Here is a 15370-nt window from a genome sequence, read left to right as displayed (position 1 = left end):
TCGCGCGCCGCCTCTTCCCTCCGTCCCGAGGCGGTCGCGCATGCGCAGCGGCCGCCTTGGGTAAAGTGAGGGGTGGGCTTCCTTCACGTCGCCGGCCGCGCGTCCCCATGAGGAGAAAGAGGCGGCGGCGGCGGTGGTCGGGCGGGCGAGCATGGGCTCGTTGAGCAGCCGCGTGTGGGGCCCCCGAGCCGGGGCGGCTGAGGGGGCGGAAGCGGCGGGGGGTCGGAGGGGCGACGGGACCCTCCCCAAACGGAAGCGCGGCGAGGGGCTGAGCGAGAGCGAGAGCGGCGAGGAGAGCGACGGCGAGGAGCGGCTGCTCAACACCCCCAGAAGGTAAGGCCGGAAAGGGCCCGGCAGGTCCGGAGGGGTGCCTGGGTGAAGGGAGGGGGGGTCCCGTGGGGAGGGGGCGGCCCAGGTGGGGAGGGGGCAGGGGAGTTGCTGCTCTTCAGCGGAGGGGGCCCTGAGCGCCTCCCGAGAAGAGAAGAGCTGGAAGGGGCCTTGGAGGTCATCTAGTCCAGCCCCCTGCCCAAGCAGGAAGACCCTACCCCATTTCTGACAGAGGGCAGTCCAAGTCTTTTCTTGAAAGCTTCCAGGGATGAAGCTCCCACAACTTCTGAATAGTAGTTATTATTATTATTATTATTATTATTATTATTATTATTATTATTATTATTATAATAATAAATAATAATAAAAGATGTAGATAACAGATTAACAAGAGTTGGAAGGGGCTTGAAGATCATCTAGTCCATCCCCCTGCCCAAGCAGGAAGACCCTACCCCATTTCAGACAAATAATTATAGATAACAGATTAACAAGAGCTGGAAGGGGCCTTGGAGGTCATCTAGTCCATCCCCTTGCCCAAGCAGGAAGACCCTACCTACCCCATTTCTGGCAGAGGGCAGTCCAAGTCTCTTCTTGAAAGCTTCCAGGGATGAAGCTCCCCACAACTTCTGAATAACAGAATAATAAACAGAGTTGGGAGGGACCTTGGAGGTCATCTAGTCCAAACACACACCCCCGCCCAAGCAGGAGACCGTCATACCATTTCAGACAAGATATTCATTTATTTATTTTATTTTATTTTATTTCTTTTGTCAAGCATGTATTTTATGACAGATACAAGTGTGAGCATAATTATAAATACATGAAAAGGAGATGAATAAAAGAAAACATTAGGACAGGGACGCTGATGCGCTTATGCCAAAAAGAGATTGTGTCCAGTCTCTTCTTTAAAACCTCCAGGGATGGAGCACCTACAATTTCTGGAGTTTATTGTCATTGCACATGGTACAACGAAATTCAATGCCATTTAAAATTCTTAAAACGATCAAAATGTAGCAAAAGTATGGAAAGTGTTTGTCAAAGACCCAAAGTAGGTCTTAGACTTTCAGAGTTACACCTTATTTGAGTGGGGAAAGCTTTAGAAATGGAAGCGAGGAAAAAAAAATCACCTGAGAAATCACTGACTCAATCTGATAAATTTCATGTCCTCTTACAAGAGTTAAGAGAAATGAAGAAAAATATAAAGGAGGATTTGAAGCAAATGATAAAATAGATAGTATGGATGTAAGAAGAACATTTGATGAAATGTCTGCAAGCAAACAACGAAGCTGAGAGGGCCTCAAGAACTCTACAGTGCAACCCTGAGTGAGCTACAGATGTTTTTCTTGGTATTTATATCATATATATGTTTTTTTTCTAACTCAGGAAAAAGCTAAAAAGCACTTCGAAGTATATTTATCAGACTCTGTTTCTGAATGGTGAAAACAGTGATGTTAAAATATGTGCCCTGGGAGAAGAATGGAACTTGCACAAGATATACCTCTGTCAGGTAAAAATTGCTTTTTTCTTTCTTGGATCTCCACGATCGTTAGGAAGCAAGGCTTCAGGCCTTTTCGTTTAATACTCAAACGCAGAGCTCTGCTGCCTTGAGTGGGGTCCAGAAAACACAGGTGCTATAAGTGGTTCTCCTTGAACCAGTCCATGCACTGTTAAGCCAGTTTGTTTCTGTGCCATTCAGAGGCCTTTCAAACATACAGTTTATAAACCCATCCAAGTTCATAATATTTAATAATGGTGTTTTAACAAACCGTGTTTAGGTGTATTGTATGAGTATTACAGGTTATCCTCGATTTATTATCTTTCCATGGTAGTTCAAAATAATGAGGGTCTTGAAAAATGTAACTATGCCCAAAGTTAAAACTGTTGCACCATCCCCACAGTCACAATTTTAATTTGGGTGCTTGGAAACACTCATATTTGCAGCTTCTTGCGGTCATGTTATAATAATTTGTGACCTTCCCAACCAGCTTCTGACAACAAAGTCAGTTGGGAAAGCCGGATTTCCTGAATGACCATGTGATTTAATTAATGAACACTATAAAAATGGTCATAAAATCTGGTGTGGTCATGTGATGATTTGCTTTATGGCCTTCCTGACTTGTGACTGAAATTCTGGTCCCATTAGTGGTGAGAAGTCAAGCTGAAATACAGCAGCTAGACAAATATTAGTCTGCAGTCATAATATACCATTGCTATACCTATAAGAGCAGCAGAGAGCTAATGATGCATTAACACAATTTATGAATAATACAGATTTGTCGGGGTTAAGGAAATGGAACAAGAACAATATTGCTGTACAAATAGATTTTATTTTTTTAATCTCTCAGGCTTAAACATCAGTGAGTGATAGCAGCTCATAATGAGTCACCTCCAGCTGGGATGTGATCTTCTAGTAAACAGTATTTTTCTCCTCATTGGATCAAAAACTAGCAATTTCAATTTTATAAGAAATGCACTTTAATGAAAAGGTATACCTAAGTGTATGTACTGTATGTATTAATTTATCTACCTATATGTGTTCTTATAGAAATGTCAACCTATCATACTCAGCCCCTCCCCCCTCCCTCCCCAGTAATTGTATGTATTGCATGTAGTTCCTTCAATACCTATATATAATTGTGGCCGCAGGAAATTTTGGCCAAGGTTTAGGTAGTATAGTATATATTTGGGATGCTGTTATATATTTTTTTCTGATCACTTATCTTTCTGGATGCAATCTGTCCACTTATATAAATAAATTATAACACAGCTTTGGCCGGCTCCCTCCCTCTTGGCTTTGCATGCTGGTTCCAGTTCCAGTTTAAGTAAAAGCCGCAGTGCCCTGTTACAGCCAGGTTGATAAAGTGTGGTTTAATGCTAGTGTCAGACCTGGAAGCCATCTTTCTACCTTTGTGCCTTCAGGCTTCAGGCCTGCCACAAATCCTACTGTGGAAAATTGGGAGGGGAGATTGCATAGAGAGGAGAAGATACATAGTCACAATAAAATTCTTTATAGGAAGTCAAGGCCATTGGCCATTGTGCCCTGCAGCTGTGCTGAGAAGAATGAGGAGGTATCTTCTGTTCTGGAGGATTGTTCCTGATTGGATGTGTGGTGGACATGTGGGAGATGGGAACTTTCTTTTGGGTGTGGAAAACCCAGAAGCTCTGAGATTTGGGTTAATGTCAGGGTTCCAAGTAACACCCCCAACGAAATCAAACTCCGAGGCTTGAAGTTCCTCAAAGCTAACTTTTATTAGAGATGTCATATTGGCATATCTGGGAGAACCCGAATCTGAGACCTTGCCCCTTTTATTGTGACTACATACCTTTTTCTTTCTATGCAATCCCCCCCTCCCAATTTCCCACAGTAGGATTTGTGGCAGCTAGTTTACTAATCAAATTTGAGACCAGAGCTTGATCTTAGTTCCAGTTCCTGGAGCAATCGTTCCATCATTTCCCATTTTAGATGCAATGAAAACCCATTTATTCTGTTCAGATCAAAGCATTAAAACCAGTGCATGGAGATGGGGTTGGTGGGCAAATGAAGCAATTGGTTTAGAATATGAGTAAGATTCAAATTTAAGAAACATATCTTCAAATCAGAAGTGACAAATAAAAAATTTAATTCAAGTGTAAACTATCTTAGTTCCTCTTGCTATGAAAATAATATTGTGTTATACCTTCTTATCATATAAACTCTTTTAATTCCAAGGGTTGTAAAATTATTTAAAAACATGACTTTTCTGTTTGTAGTCTGGCTACTTTTCAAGTATGTTCAGTGGGTCTTGGAGGGAATCAGGAATGGACACAATAGAATTGGAAATTCCTGATCAGAATATTGACATAGAAGGTAAGCAAGGATTCCTTCTCATTAGACTCTTTCTAACATAAAAGTTTCAAATTGAAATAGATTACTTGGATCAGGTGTTCTAGAACAAAGCTGGGCAGTTATAAATTATCTTTGGAAGGACTTTCCAGTATTTTATCTCCTTGTTGCAAAATACATTTTAGCAAAACTCATTTTGCTAAGTAATTCATCAGAAAAATGGATTTCTGTGATGTTGATTAGAACACTCTGCCTGAAACTGAGCAGATTTTAATCTGTTTCATCCTGAAGGCATTGGTGGGGGGGGAATAAAACTGCCATTATTGATTAGATATTGTGGAGCATACTTCTCCCTGAAGCATTGGATTAATATCTTGAGCTGCACATTCCTGCATTACTAATGCTGATATGAATTAAGACCCTGGTCCTGGCTGCTCCAGAAGCTTTTGCTTCTTTAACAAAATGTGGAAGCCAATGTTGTGCTGCAAATACGAACCATGTCAGTAACTTCACAACCTAGAGAGTAGGACTCATATTGCAAGAAAGCTTTTTTTTTTTTTTTGGTCATTTAGCTACTGTGGGTGCACATTTTTAAACCTGATTGAGACTTTCAGGATTTTTAAATGAAAATGCAAAACCTAAGACACACTTTATTTTGAAGTGCCTATCTATTATTTTTTTATAAATTTTTCAAGCTTGTGCAATGTCCACTTTGCCAGCTGGTGAAATCTGCAGGAGAATGGGAGTTTTCTAACGTGAGGTGCTTACGTTAGACCCCAAATGTGGTGACTCCTGTACTTAAATTCACCATTTGTCTTGCTTAGGTTTTTTTTAAAAAATAGCACCTGATCTACCACTTCTTAATATTCTGGGTATCTTGTTGTTATTACTATGTGTAAAATAATTTGAGAAATAACACTTTTTGTATATCACCCTTAATAAACCATACTGGATTGAAAACAAAATAAATGTATAACTTGTTTTCTATGTTATGAGTAGCCTTAGGATGTGGTTTTCTTTAGCCTTACAGGTTGCCTTTGGCTCACTTTACCGGGATGAAGTGTTAATAAACCCTAGCAGAGTCATTGCCCTCCTGGCAGCTGCCAGCATGCTACAGCTGGTAAGTGGAAATGGCTCCCTGCTTTTACAGATCTTTGCTTGGCAAAGTACAGGCCTTTCAGTTCCAAGGTCGGTAAAGTGAGGACCCAGATAGTTGGGGACAATATGCTGACCAGTAGTGGGTTTCAATTTAGTTTGCTACCGGTTTGCTTGTGCGTGCGCGCTCACGCATGCTTGCGACACTTCTGCACATGCGCAGAAGTGTCTGGGCGGGTGGAGCCTCCCGCTGCTACCGGTTTGCCCGATCCAGGGCAAACAGGTAGGAAGCCACCACTGATGCTGACTCTGTAAATGTCAGGTTTCGAGGTCGTCTCAAATAAATTGCATTTCAAACAAAGTCTTTGATGAAAAACTCCCATTTATTAAGCACGACATTCTAACTCCGACTCCATTGTAGCCAACACTGACTTCCTGACCCAAAACCCTCCCTTTCCTTTCCCCACTCCTCTGCACTCATTGGCCATCTTCCAAGTCACTCTACCCCTAATCTACTGCTCCAGCTCAAAGGAATTTCCCCCCTCCCATCCCATCTCCTAGGGGATATTATCTCCAGGGAAAATAAGTAGGTGAAAAGTCAAATGTCCCTTTCCAGACACCTCCGCTTCTCCTCCTTATGTCAGCACTAGAGTAAATGCAGCTTGAAGTGCTGACAGTAAACAGCTTAGAGAGTGCTGTGAAGCACTGTGAAATGGTATATAAGTCTAAGTGCTGTTGCTATCTTCATTTCTAGTCTGGGGATGAGCACATGGTCATTGCCACATCGCTTCCGTTACCCTAGGGCCATGTTTTCAAGCACATGCTTAGCAATATCAAAATGTCTCTAACTCACCTTGAATGGCAGAGCTGAGAAAGACATTTTCTCACTATCTCTTGCTCTCCTCCCCTTCCTAGATGGGGGCATATACATGAATGATTGATGCTGGAAGCACAGGGACTTCTTATGTGACCTTCGGAAATGTGTTCAGAAAGGTTAGGATGCCTCTTATCACAAAATTAAACATCAGGGTAGCAGTCCTTCCCTTTTCTCCTTCTGTTACAAATACAATATAATTTTATATAATCATGGTTGAGACTGGTAGTATATAGTATACTCCAGATGAAGCCAAAGTATCTCTAGATAGTTATTGTTTGCATTCATTTTTTGCCAGCTAACTTGATGTCAGGGCACCCCCTGTAGCATTAGGTCCAGGAGTGAGGATTTATTTTGCATCATTATATGTTTACAGGATGGCTTAATACAGCAGTGTGGTGAGACAATGAAGGAAACAATCAATGCAAAAACTGTGTGTAGCTACTATAATTCTGCGGGAACATATGGATTAGATTCTTTGAAAAAAAAGTAAGTATTGGCACTAAGAGGTTTTGTTGAGGAAGAAAATTAGTATGACTCCCCTTTGATTTTCCAATGTGATGTGGGCTTTGAGATGCATGTCATGCGATATTTTTCAGCAGAAAAATGCTTATTTATGACAGAACATTATGGTCTGACGACAGTCATAGTTAACTGGATGGGCTTTGGAGTATAATGGCTGTGGGCTCCCTATTTTACTATAACATCTGGGGGGAAAGAGCTCAGCAGCTTACTAGAAACATACACTGCATCTCATCGCATTGCCTGTGTGCTATGAAAGGACTTTCTTATTTTAAATCTAGGTGTCTTGAGTGGCTCTTGAATAATCTGATGACCCACCAGAGTGTGGAACTCCTCAAAGAACTCAGGTATTGAGTTTTCGGGATTAACCCAGATACTTTGGGAAGATGTTTAGCATAAAATATAATCAGATCATCTGTTGGACTGAACACAGTTCATGCCCTTTGCGTTTCAAAGGCCACGTTGTTTGTTTCAGCATCAACCTCATGAAACAGCTGATCAGTTCCTCTAACCTGTTTGTCATGCAAGTGGAGATGGATATATATACTGCTCTAAAGAAGGTACCAATATTTAATAACGTCTGTTCGTTCCAAGTTTTGTTTTAATGATGCAAAAATAACCTTTGAAACCCCGCTGCCATTTCTTCCAAATTGACAGTATTCTTATAGACCGATGTTACTTCTCCTGCCTGTTCTGATAGTTTAGTATCTTTGATGGGTAGTCATATTCTTTGTTTGGTTATTTAGAGTACTTATTTATTAATGACCCATTAAAACTTAGAATAACACCGGATTACAAGATAGCACAGGATACTTAAAGAAGTACCAAAAAAAAGTTCTGTGCATTCAGAATAACTATTTCTTGGATTATAATCATTTCTTTGGTTATTTCCTTTCTTACTCCATAAAAGCTGCCTCTTTCTTCTCTTTTGCTATTACATTTTCTCCTTGCTTTCCTTATAAGGATGTGGCCAGTTATCCCTTTAATTGCATTCTAACAGAAAAATAAACTCATTTCATCACTTTATCAAAAATCCCAAGAAATTAATTGTACCAGACTGCAGTTAAAGTGCCACTGTGATACTTTTATTCCCAAATACATGTCACAATATTCTCTATCCATAAACAATTTTTAGTAGAAACACAGTGTACATATGTGTTTGTGTAAAGCTTTAGTTACTACTACATTCGTATCGGGATTGCGCTTGGGTATTGTAAGGATTGAATGGTGACATCACTGTTGCCTGGGGGCCGCCCAGTTGGGGACTCCTTTCATGTCCCCGTTAAGTTGCCCACCAAGGTGGTACCCATTTATCTACTTGCAGTTGCCTGCTTTCAAACTGCTGGGTCGGCATGGAGCGCGTGATGGGAACTTGCCCCATTCCATGGCAGCAACCAGATCTCGAATGCGAACCTGCCAATAGCCCAGCATCCTAGCCTTGTGAGCCACCGTGCTCCTCAAGCTTTAGTTCCTTAGTATATACCTCAGGTGAATTTATGGCTGTTCCTTTATTTTACGTAGTGGATGTTCCTTCAACTGGTGCCTTCTTGGAATGGATCATTGAAACAGCTTTTAAGTGAAGCAGATTCCTGGTTCTCCAAACGCAGGAAAGGTTTGTATGAAAAGCTTTGTGAATATTCTGCATGTTGAAAATCTCTGCTTTCCTCGGTATCAAGATTCCTACAGTATCTTCAGCTAACTCTTCATTATGGGCGGTTCCATATTGGCCCAATATGTATTTCTTTTGTGTGGGGTGGGAAATTTATAAACCATAATCTTCCACTAGTTTTCCCTCTGAGCCACTTTTACTTTTAAAAGCAAATCAGGATATAATCCTATTAAACTGTATCCGAATTGACTTGTCCGTTGGGACTGATAAACTGCCTACAGACTGCAGTGCTGCTTTTCAGTGAATAGTAAAAAATAGATTTGAACTCTTTAAGAATCTGCTTTAACTTTTCAGATTTTGAGGATGGGATCTCATTCTTGGAAACGGAACAAGGATATGCATTTATACCCGTGTTCAAATATCTGAGGCTGCAGTATATAATCAGCGATCTGGCATCCGCAAGAATTATTGAACGAGACAGCCTGATCCCTGCAGGTAAGAATGGAATAGCCTGTTTTCCCTCTCTGTCATGCCAGACACTTGAGAAAGTAAAATCAGAATTGAGTTTATGGGTCCTTGGAAGAGTCCCCACGTATAGCAAATAACAATTTGTGTGGACGTGCCTTGGTAGTAAAATTGGTGAATCATTGAATCTAGCTTCAGGCACTTAAGCTAGTTTGTGGCTAGGTTTAAATTACTTCTCTACTTCTCTGACGTCCCACTGTGTGGAAAAAGAGTAAAGGGGGTCGTAGCCTTTCCTCTTCTTGCCCCCCACTTCCTCCTCTAAACTTGCTGCTTACAGGGTCTGCTGCTTAATGACCCCAATGAAGTGGTTTGAATTTGTTGCTACAGTATTTGTTTTTAGACTCTGCTTTTTTAAATGGTTGCAGATATGGGGGTAAATAAACTGCTCAGAGTCAGTTTTGATTGGGACAGAATAGAAGCCTTGTAAAAATATTAAGTGCTGCTTAACTTTCTTGCCTCGTTTTACAAAAGGCCCACTTTGATCTTTCTGAATTTTAGACTGGCTGTTCTCTGTTTACAAACAGCAGTGGTTTGCCATGCTTAGAGCAGAACAAGACAATGACGTTGGGTATGTATAATGCCTCTTTCTCCGCCACTGAGGAACACCTCTTGCAATGTTCCTATAAAGAGAAAACAAATTTCAGCTTATCTTATCAAGTAACTGAAAAGCAGCCTAGCTATTCCTTATTTCAAAAGATGTTTGGTGTAGTTGCAGCAATACTTTATTATAGGATCAAAAGTGGAAAGGCTCAACACCACCGGCCACAAAGGAATGCTCGGGGAAGATGATGGAATTGACAGATGTGGCTAAAGTAACTTCTTTGAGGCAATGTGGACATTTGTGGCAGCTTAGAAACAGTCACAGTGGTCACCAATCTCTCTGCCTCGGCAGCCCTTTTTGCAGAGAAAGTCTTTTTTTCACCCAAAAATACTGCTTGCCAACAAGCATTACTAAAAGTTAGGCAGAAATATTATGTGCTTTGATTTCCAAAAAGTTTTTGACTTTACCTTCAATGGAAATCTTGAATAACGTAGCAGGACTAGCATAGCAGAGCATGCTTTTCAGTGAGTGGAAATTGCTAACGAAGAAACGGTCAAGATTGAATTATGTATAGCTTGCATCTGAATTATGGAAAGTAATCCAGGTTACTGGATTATTCCCAATTATTCAGAATATAACGAAAGCTAAACAGTGTTGTAAAGATTGCCAGATTTCTTCTAATGAAGTGACTGTGCACTAAGGGCACAGTCTATTAGAAAAAGGAATTCTCAAGGGGTATAAGGGTTGTATTTGGGTGGTGTCCCTTTGAGTTGGGCAGATTCCTCTTCTAGTAGTTGTCAGTTGATAACTTCATTTTTGGTTCTTGTACTTCTGGTGCTGTTCTGTGAGTCACAATAGGTCCTCTTCACTCATGACCTTTTAGCCTTGGGTTAAAGTTCGGCAACCTTTGTATTGCGGGGCAGGTATAGATCCTTTGCCAGGTGACTTTCAGGGCGTGGAAAGTACTTCTTGCTCTCCTTTGTAGCTTAGGGAAAACATAGAGAAAGTAGAGCAGAATGTGGCTCTTCTTCTCATTTGAACCTCATCACTCGTGGCCCGGGGTCAGAGACACTAAGAAGCCCTGGGCAAAGCAGCTCTTCCCTGCTCCATCAAAAGCCACAATATTTGTTCCTGCTCTGGGAAAGTGCGCCAGGGATTACTAGTGACTGCTAGGGTGTTGGTTACGCAACCATGATGTACGTAGGTGGTCATTTTAGCATAACTCTTGGATGCGTTGGCCAGGAAGGCATTTCAGGACGCTTAACAAGACAACCTCCTGGGGAAAAGTGAATGTGTTCAGGCATTAAGATCTGTAGACAACCAGTTAGAATACTTTTCTTGTGCTTTCTTTTGATAGAATGCCATTTTATAGAAAGTTATTTTGTATGTTCAAGGCCTCAAGAGATTAATAAAGAGGAACTAGAAGCAAACAGTATGCGGTGTGGCAGAAAACTTGCCAAAGATGGTGATGTAAGCGCACATATTTTTCCATGTCCTTTTAAAAATGTAATTCGTTTACAGTTTTCATAAGCTGTTTGTTTCCCCAAAACGGTGTTTCCTTAACTAGATTATTTTACAAGGTTAAATACTTTGTGATTGAAAAATATAAAAACGATGGCAATGCTCATGTAGCTTTTTTAAACCACCCACGTTTTGAATTTCCCGAGCTGGCACAAAATACACAAGGTGTCAAAGTGGAGGGGGTCCTTTGCAGGTTGCTTAAAGCCTCTCCTTTAGAATAGAACCGTTTCTTCAACAACCTTTTTTTCTTTTCTTCTTGCAAGTATTGCTGGCGATGGACAGGCTTCAACTTTGGCTTTGATCTGCTGGTCACATACACCAATCGTTACATTGTCTTCAAACGCAACACGCTAAACCAGCCCTGCAGTGGCTCCGTCAGTTTGCAGCCCCGGAGAAATATCGCTTTCAGGTGGGTTCCCTCTCTTGTTCGTCTCGTTCTCCATTGCTAGAAGGTGATAGAATAGAATAGAATAGAATAGAATAGAATAGAATAGAATAGAATAGAATAGAATAGAATAGAATAGAATAGAATAGAATAGAATAGGCCAAGTGTGATTAGACACACAAGGAATTTGTCTTGGTGCATATGCTCTCGGAGTACATAAAAGGAAAGATATATTTATTTGTGGTTAGGATAATAGTTTGTGTTTAGGATAATGGCAGACACCAGCCTGTCACCATGATCATAAATGTGAGGCAGGGGTCTTCAAACTTATCAACTTTAAGACTTATGGACTTCAACCTCCAGCTATGCTGGCTGGGGAATTCTGGGAGTTGAAGTCCATAAGTCTTAAAGTTGCCAAGTTTGGAGACTCCTAATGTGAGGGGTAACAGGCCACGTCGTCTTCCCAAGTGCAAAGATGTGTCGTGCCTTTTACCAAATAGGGCGGTGGATGGCTCAGCGGTTAAAAGACACCGAGCTTGTCAGATGGAAAGTCGACAGCCTGGGTTTGAGACCCGAGTGCCATGCTCCTGTTCTCGCCCCAGCCCCTAGCAGTTCGAAAGCAAGCAAATGCGAGTAGATAAAGGTACCACTTCAGTGGGAAGTAACAATATACTCCGTGACCTCATGCTGGCCACATGAGAGCAGAAACATCCTGAGACAACGTTGACTCACCGGCCCTCGAAACAGAGAGGAGCACCGACAACGGCTAGCAGAGTGAAATCCGCAGGGACTCCCGTACCTTTTACGAAAACAAAGTCTCCTCAGGGCTGCTAATGAGCCAACTGGGTGTGTTTTCAGTCCAAAGGACTCTTGTGTTGGCTACACATTGTTCTTGGCCCTGTAATCAGCTTAGAAGAGATACTCCTTTTTATTTTTATTTTCATTTATAAGATAAGATCATCTTTATTGTCGCTTTTTTGTGAACACAATTATACGGGGGGGGGGAGTTGTTAAAAAAATTGATTTGCTGACCATCTCATATCCAATAACTCTTTCACCCTCCCTTCAAGGAAAAAAAAACACAACCTCCTTTCTCCATTGATTTTATTTATTCGTTCGTTTATTTATCAAATTTTAAAACCACTTAGTGTAATTTCTCTTCTGTCCTTAGGCTGCGCCTGGCTTCTTTCCATAGCAGTGGAAAGCTTATTTGTAGCAGAACTGCAGGATATCAGTTACTAACCCTCGAAAAAGATCAGGTATGTATGTGCAAAGCTTTTGGTTCATTTCAGCTAGCAGAGTCGGAGAAGAAAAAGTAGGGTTCTCATAAGAAGCAGGAGAGATAAACAGAAATGATCGGGGTTCCACCCTTGGCTACCTTGAAACGATGTTGTCCTGTGACAACACTATTTGCAGGCTGTCCTCTCACTGAAGGCTTCTGACTGCTTCAGCTCCACTGAATGTCAAGAAGGTCGAGTAGTTGGGCCACATCTTCAAAGCTGGAAGACTGCCTGCCTGTCTGTCTCCCTGCAGAAGAGAATAGCGTCAAATTGCTTCTTCCTTCCTGCGAAGTACTAAGAAGAAAGTCGGGTGAAATGCAGTATTTATTACAGCTCTCGTCAAATGATTGGAGAGAATTCCTTTCCTCACAAACTGCAAAATTTCTGGGCACAAGAAGGAAGGATGTTTGTAAGAATATCACTCGTAGGCTACTCGGTTCCAAGCAATTGTGACAGGCAGCCAGTTCCTTTCATTGTATTCAGGCATTTAAACCTACGAGAAATACTGATTTGAAATCTCCTGATACAAATGAAAGCTGGCAGGATAAGCTGGCCCCTTCAGTGGTTGCTGTTCAGGTGGAGGATGCTGGAAAGATTAAAAATCCTAAGAAAAATGTAATGAGAGAAAATATTTAGAGAAATAATGGTTTTCTCCTTCTGTACGGATTCAACTGATGGATGATGCTTGATTGAAAATTGCCTCTCAAGTTACATGAGAACGTTAGGAAATTAGTTTCAGAATTTCTAGCCTTTTCTCTAAACCTTTTGTGCAGGGTTTCTGAAAGCATTTTTATGTTCAGTCTGGTATCTATTTATTTATTTGCTTTTTAGGAACAAGTAGTGATGAATTTGGACAGCAGGCTGCTGGTCTTCCCTCTGTATATCTGCTGCAACTTTCTGTATACCTCCGCCGAAAAGAGGAGAGAAAACGATGGGCAGTGAGATAACCCAGCCAGCTGAGATTGACTTTTGAAATGTCTTTGTGTGGTCACTTTCAATTGGAAGCTCCTGGTGCCCTGAAAGAAACATCGTGAAATGCTCTTATCTACTGAAGAGGAATCTGATATCCTATGATTGTCAGCTCCGGCAGCTCCGGCCGGCATGACTAACCGGTGAGGTATGTTGGGAGCTGTAGTTTTTGAGGAATTGTGAGCCACAGGTTCCCCACTCCTGCTGCAGCAGATAAATGCAATGCCCACCTCACCTCTCTACATTCCTATGCCCGTCTGAATTTTCTCCTGTGAATTCTCGGCCCTAGAGAATGACACAGACTATATAAGGATTGCCACCAGTTTCTTGACAGTACAGAAATACTTATTAACTGAGCCTGCTTAATTAAAAGGGAGTAGGATGATATATCAATAAAGCCCACAAATTAACTTTAATAGAGAACACCGTTTTTTTATGGTCTCTTGATTTGTTCTTCTGACCAAGCCCTTCATTGTTAAGGGTCAGTTCCTGGCTTGGTGAAATCTCTGGATTGTCTTTAATTCATTATACCTGTAAATACTTCCTATTGAGTTGAAAACTTTGTATAATATATCCTGTTTTGTTTCCGAGAAATATATATATATATTTTTAAACATTGGTTGTATTTTTTAAGAGTCATTTTGTAGAATCCAGCTGCCTCAATTCAGTATTTTTAATTCATCAGATCCATCATTTAATTCTTGGATATGCTTTTTTAACTTTTTGGGTTTTGACTTGAAAGAAAAAAAAGCACTCCCAAGCCCCGAAGCGAGTGGTTCAGCCTCTGCTAGTCAGGCGGCTACGTCCAGCCCAGGAGAAAAGGGGCTATAGCTGAGAATGGCCTTTTGACCCGCAGGTCTCTCTGATCTCTTCTGATCTGTGGCCAGAAGGGCCCCGGAGGGGGGGAAATCCTGGATCCCGGGTAGCCTTCAAGGCACCCAAGTCCCAGGGGACTGAAGGTACACGCAACGGGTCTCAGGACTTCAAAAACTAGCCTGTTAAATAGAATCATTGAAAGGCCTTTTTTTACCGAACTCTGATTCAGAAGGGAAAATGTAAACCCCATCTTCAGGAATTTAGAACTTTTTGAGTTGTATTTTTTATTTGAACACTTTCTTTACTTTGCATAAGATAAGATTGCTATTCCAAAAATCGTCTATCCTTAAACACTTGCTATAATATTTAATTCAAAATATATCCCTCATCGGGTTATGAAGATAAAATGTCTGGTTCAGGACAGTGAAACAATGACAGATTGAGAATAAATGATCTGTCACTTAGAATTCTTCATTGTTTATTTTGTTTTGGGGAGGATTCATTAAAAACAATTGTTAATCCTGGCTTATATGCCATTTTGTAACACAAGAACTCACCTATTTTGTTTTTCTATTAAGTATATTAGGTATAATCTTGTGCTGGCACAATAAAATTACACAGCTTGGTAATGAAGGTAAAATTCAATTTAATTCGTGTTAATTCAGCTCAATTCCAAAAAGGAAATGTGTAGTCCTTGTGGCTGCAGAAACGTTCCAGGCAAAATGTGTGGACTGCTGGCTGAAGGCTGTTAGCAGGGTTACTATAATATGCTCAGTGACAAATTTACAGAAATCCACTTTAGCTTAGTCGGGAAAGGTTTTCACCCAGTGCTCGCAAGTAGAGAAATATTGGTCTCAAAAAAAGGGGGAGTATTTGTAGCTCATGGTTGAAGTGAGGGATCCTTGGTGCTCTCGGAGATTGCTTGTTTTCTTGCAGATGTTTCATGACCCAAACTGAGTGACATCAGGGGTACCCAGCAGGCTCCCCATCAATATTAATACTGAATATTTTTATTTACAAGGATGTCTTTTGCCCCACTAGAATCTCCCTGATAGAGAGTAGCAATAGCACTTAAGACTTATA

General features: G+C 41.1%; 1 protein-coding gene across 2 annotated transcripts; it reads left to right on the top strand.

Annotated features, from left to right (window-relative positions):
- Window positions 1-9: 9 nt before the first annotated feature.
- On the top strand, window positions 10-14085 carry GMCL1 (germ cell-less 1, spermatogenesis associated). Of its 2 annotated transcripts, XM_034430745.3 has the most exons (14): window positions 10-333; window positions 1711-1834; window positions 4078-4174; window positions 5173-5270; window positions 6496-6608; window positions 6923-6988; window positions 7117-7201; window positions 8163-8253; window positions 8605-8745; window positions 9274-9343; window positions 10711-10786; window positions 11101-11246; window positions 12394-12481; window positions 13334-14085. In XM_034430745.3, exons 1-14 carry the CDS (start codon window positions 152-154, stop codon window positions 13442-13444), a joined length of 1488 nt encoding a protein of 495 aa, XP_034286636.1. In that variant the 5' UTR covers window positions 10-151; the 3' UTR covers window positions 13445-14085. The 2 variants fall into 2 exon arrangements, with proteins under 2 accessions (XP_034286636.1, XP_034286637.1); XM_034430746.3 differs by lacking the exons at window positions 10-333; window positions 1711-1834 and adding an exon at window positions 2676-2813.
- Window positions 14086-15370: the final 1285 nt, after the last annotated feature.

This window comes from Pantherophis guttatus, chromosome 9 (assembly GCF_059756535.1).
Source record: "Pantherophis guttatus breed Tessera chromosome 9, ASM5975653v1, whole genome shotgun sequence".
Classification (NCBI taxonomy): domain Eukaryota; kingdom Metazoa; phylum Chordata; class Lepidosauria; order Squamata; family Colubridae; genus Pantherophis; species Pantherophis guttatus.
The sequence above is the reverse complement of the archived record's forward strand: the minus strand, read 5'-3'. Positions and strand labels throughout refer to the sequence as shown.